Raw genomic sequence first — 2,880 nt, forward strand, 5'->3', positions numbered from 1 at the left:
CTATGATTCTATGATTCTATGAGCTGTATGGTAAAAAAATTAATTCCTAGCTTGTCTGTTTAGTTCCAGAAGCCAGACTGCTTGCAGCCTTTCTTTAGGAAGGGCACCGTTCTGGCCCAAATCACAGCCCAAATACACAAAGGTGGGGGATGCAGTCTCTCTGAACACAGTTTTACTCTGCAATTACATCAGCAGCCCCCCGGCTCTGCTGGGCAGCGAGCTGCAACACCACCACCCAGTTCTGACAGCCCCTCCCCATCGCCGGCTCAGTGACCCTGCCCCCCTCAGCTGACCTGCAGCCCCAGCTTCTGAGAGAGAGCACCCCTCCCCTTACCTTGGCTTCTCTTGGGCCTCTATCTGCCGGATGACATCCTCCATCCAGAGCATGAGGTCACGCACCATGCTGAAGAAGCGGAACTTGTCCCCCGTGTCCACCAGGCGCACCCTGCGGCCCTCGCAGGCGTCCAGCAGCGCCTTCCACGCCTCCAGCACCTCGTTCTCCCTCTTCTGGATGTCATCAGCTTTGTCTCCAGCATAGGCAGCCTGGAGGCGAGCGGCGTCCTCCTGCAGCTGCCTCACCTGCCGGGGTGTTGTAAGAACTGCATCAGCGTTTGGGCACGGGGACACTTCAGCTGTTAATTCCTCACCTGAACGGCTGCCTAAAGTCATGGGAAATACGTGTGGGCCATTGACACTAAAAGGGTTTGTTCTGTCCTTAAGCCAGTATATCCCTCTGAAAATATTTCCTAGAGAGACAGTTGGGTCAAGGGGCTCCCAAAATAACAGAGACTTGCCACTGCCTAAACCTCCTGTACAACTGGGTGCCAGCCCAGGGTGACTGTTAGATGGCAGGGCAAACGGGGACCATTTTCACCATCAAGTTTTCAATGCTGCCCAGGAACTCCCTTATCAAAACCACTGCTCTGACACAGTATGGTCTTCCTGCTCTGTCAGAATATGAAAAATGCATTTCAATGACAGCAAGGTTTTTTCAAAAATGTAGATATTGACTTCAAACAGGAGAAAATTTAGAAATTCAAAGATCTTTCTACTATTCGAAACATTTTTTTCCTTTCAAACACTGTCTTGGGACATCAAATGCTATTTCTTGACTTTTGATATTTTAGAGCCAGGAAACATTCTATTAGCTCTTGTGTAATAATTTTATCTTGTAAAAATTTGTTTACATTTGGAACACCCAAATTAAGCCTTGTTCCAGCTGCAGGCACAGAGCTCAGGGCACTGCTGTAACAACGCATCTCGGAGCTCCAGCTCTTTCACCAAAAACTGTCCTAAGTGCTCTCACAAGAGTTCTGTGCTGTGATGACATATTCCTTCATTTAGGCCTTGATGATAATCACCTTCTGAGAGAGTGGGATTGGTGTTTTCAGAATGCCTCCCACTGTATGGATGGAGTCTGCAGCTTCTGCAGCCAAACACTGCTTTTTGGTTTAGAGCCCTGTGTGCTGTACGAACAGCTGCTGCCTTCTATTTAACACACCTTGGCTTCATAAGGTTGGGAATTAGATCAAGTTTGGCTGCTGTTTGAAAATCTAGCCTGGACTATGTACTTTAAATCTCTTCAGATTGCTGTTAGGAAGCAATATTTTAAGTCAGGATGTCCAGATTCATAACCAAGTCAGAAAGCCTCTGTGGAAGTCTGCAGAGCTCCTTTGCCTCTCAGAAAGGAAAAATGAAAAGTCTCTAGGAGAAAAGGGGGTGGTTGGGGCTTTTTGGTGGGTTTTAAACAACACTCCCCCACAAAAGAAAAAAACAACCAGGCTTACAAATCCCTTCATGTTTGCCCTTGTCCTCCATGTACCCTTTGGAATATCCATTCTTCCATGGAATAGGACAGTTGTGTCTTGCATTTCCCAAACATGGCATAAGGAGCACACAAATCTAAAGTGGCTTCCAGCACAATTAATGCAACACCCAAGAACAATGCAAAGGCAGAAAAATCTGAAACTTGTGTTTCCTGGTACCTCTGATGCATTAAAAATTCTTTACAGCTTTAGTAGCCGTCCAATGTCTTCCAGAAACTGACTGAAGAGACAATTTACATTAAGTCAAATGAACATTCTTCTTCAAATGTAAGCTCTTTTCTGAGCCTACCAGCCACAGAGTGTCCTGCTGGTGCTGATGCTTGAGGTAACACGAACAAGGCCCTCTGAAGAGCCCAAGTGTGCTCCCCTCATGCCTCTCCACCCACTCTATTCCTACACACACCGCAGGCTGAGACTGCCAGGAGCTTCTTTACTTTAAACCAACACAGAAGTTCTCTGCCTTGATGATTTCCTCCTCAACCAAGGCCAGGAAATGGAATAATGTTAAACAATTACCTCCATATTCAGAAATGGGAGTACTTACGGGTTCCTATTTTAGATAAACTAATTCACCTAATGCAATGACAGAGAAGCAGAAAGACAGATAAGAAAATGAGGCGGGTGAAGTTATTTGCACAGAAATCCGCTCGGAGAGCAGCTGGCAGGACTCTGCCTCCAGCCACAGAGGAGCCAGGGGCAGCAGCAGAGCTCTGAGCTCAGGCTGCTGTGCCCACAGACGGGGCACAGCACTTGCCACCCACCTGGGTGCCGAGGGCCTGGATATCGTGCTCGAACGTCGTGTGCATCCTCTGTAGCGTTTCCACGGTGTTCTGGTCCCTGCCAAGCTCTTCGGGCAGCTTCTTATGCTTGTCTTGAATGCGCCCCAAGATCTCCTTGGCGTCATGGTAAAATTTGTGCAGTTCGTAAGAGGCTGCTAGGATCTGTGTTCTCGTGTCAATGAGCTCCAGGAGATCGGCCCAGGCCTCGTTGAGTCCGTCCTTCCACTCCGCAATTGTGGCGGCATCCGAGTGTCCCGAGTTGATGAGCTCGTCTG

General features: G+C 48.1%; 1 protein-coding gene across 1 annotated transcript in view; it reads right to left on the minus strand.

Moving 5' to 3' along the window:
* Window positions 1-334: 334 nt before the first annotated feature.
* Window positions 335-2,880, minus strand: part of SPTBN1 (spectrin, beta, non-erythrocytic 1) — a gene marked incomplete at its 3' end in the record, with an annotated part of 56,558 nt that continues 54,012 nt past the window's right edge. Inside the window, exons 25-26 of the mRNA XM_008937507.1 lie at window positions 2,588-2,877; window positions 335-579 (exon numbers count right to left, since the gene is read on the minus strand). Coding sequence (XP_008935755.1) covers window positions 335-579; window positions 2,588-2,877 — 535 coding nt within the window. The remainder of the gene's footprint in view (window positions 580-2,587; window positions 2,878-2,880) is intronic.

The sequence above is a fragment of the Merops nubicus genome, unplaced genomic scaffold, assembly GCF_000691845.1.
Source record: "Merops nubicus isolate BGI_N331 unplaced genomic scaffold, ASM69184v1 scaffold16123, whole genome shotgun sequence".
Lineage (NCBI taxonomy): Eukaryota > Metazoa > Chordata > Aves > Coraciiformes > Meropidae > Merops > Merops nubicus.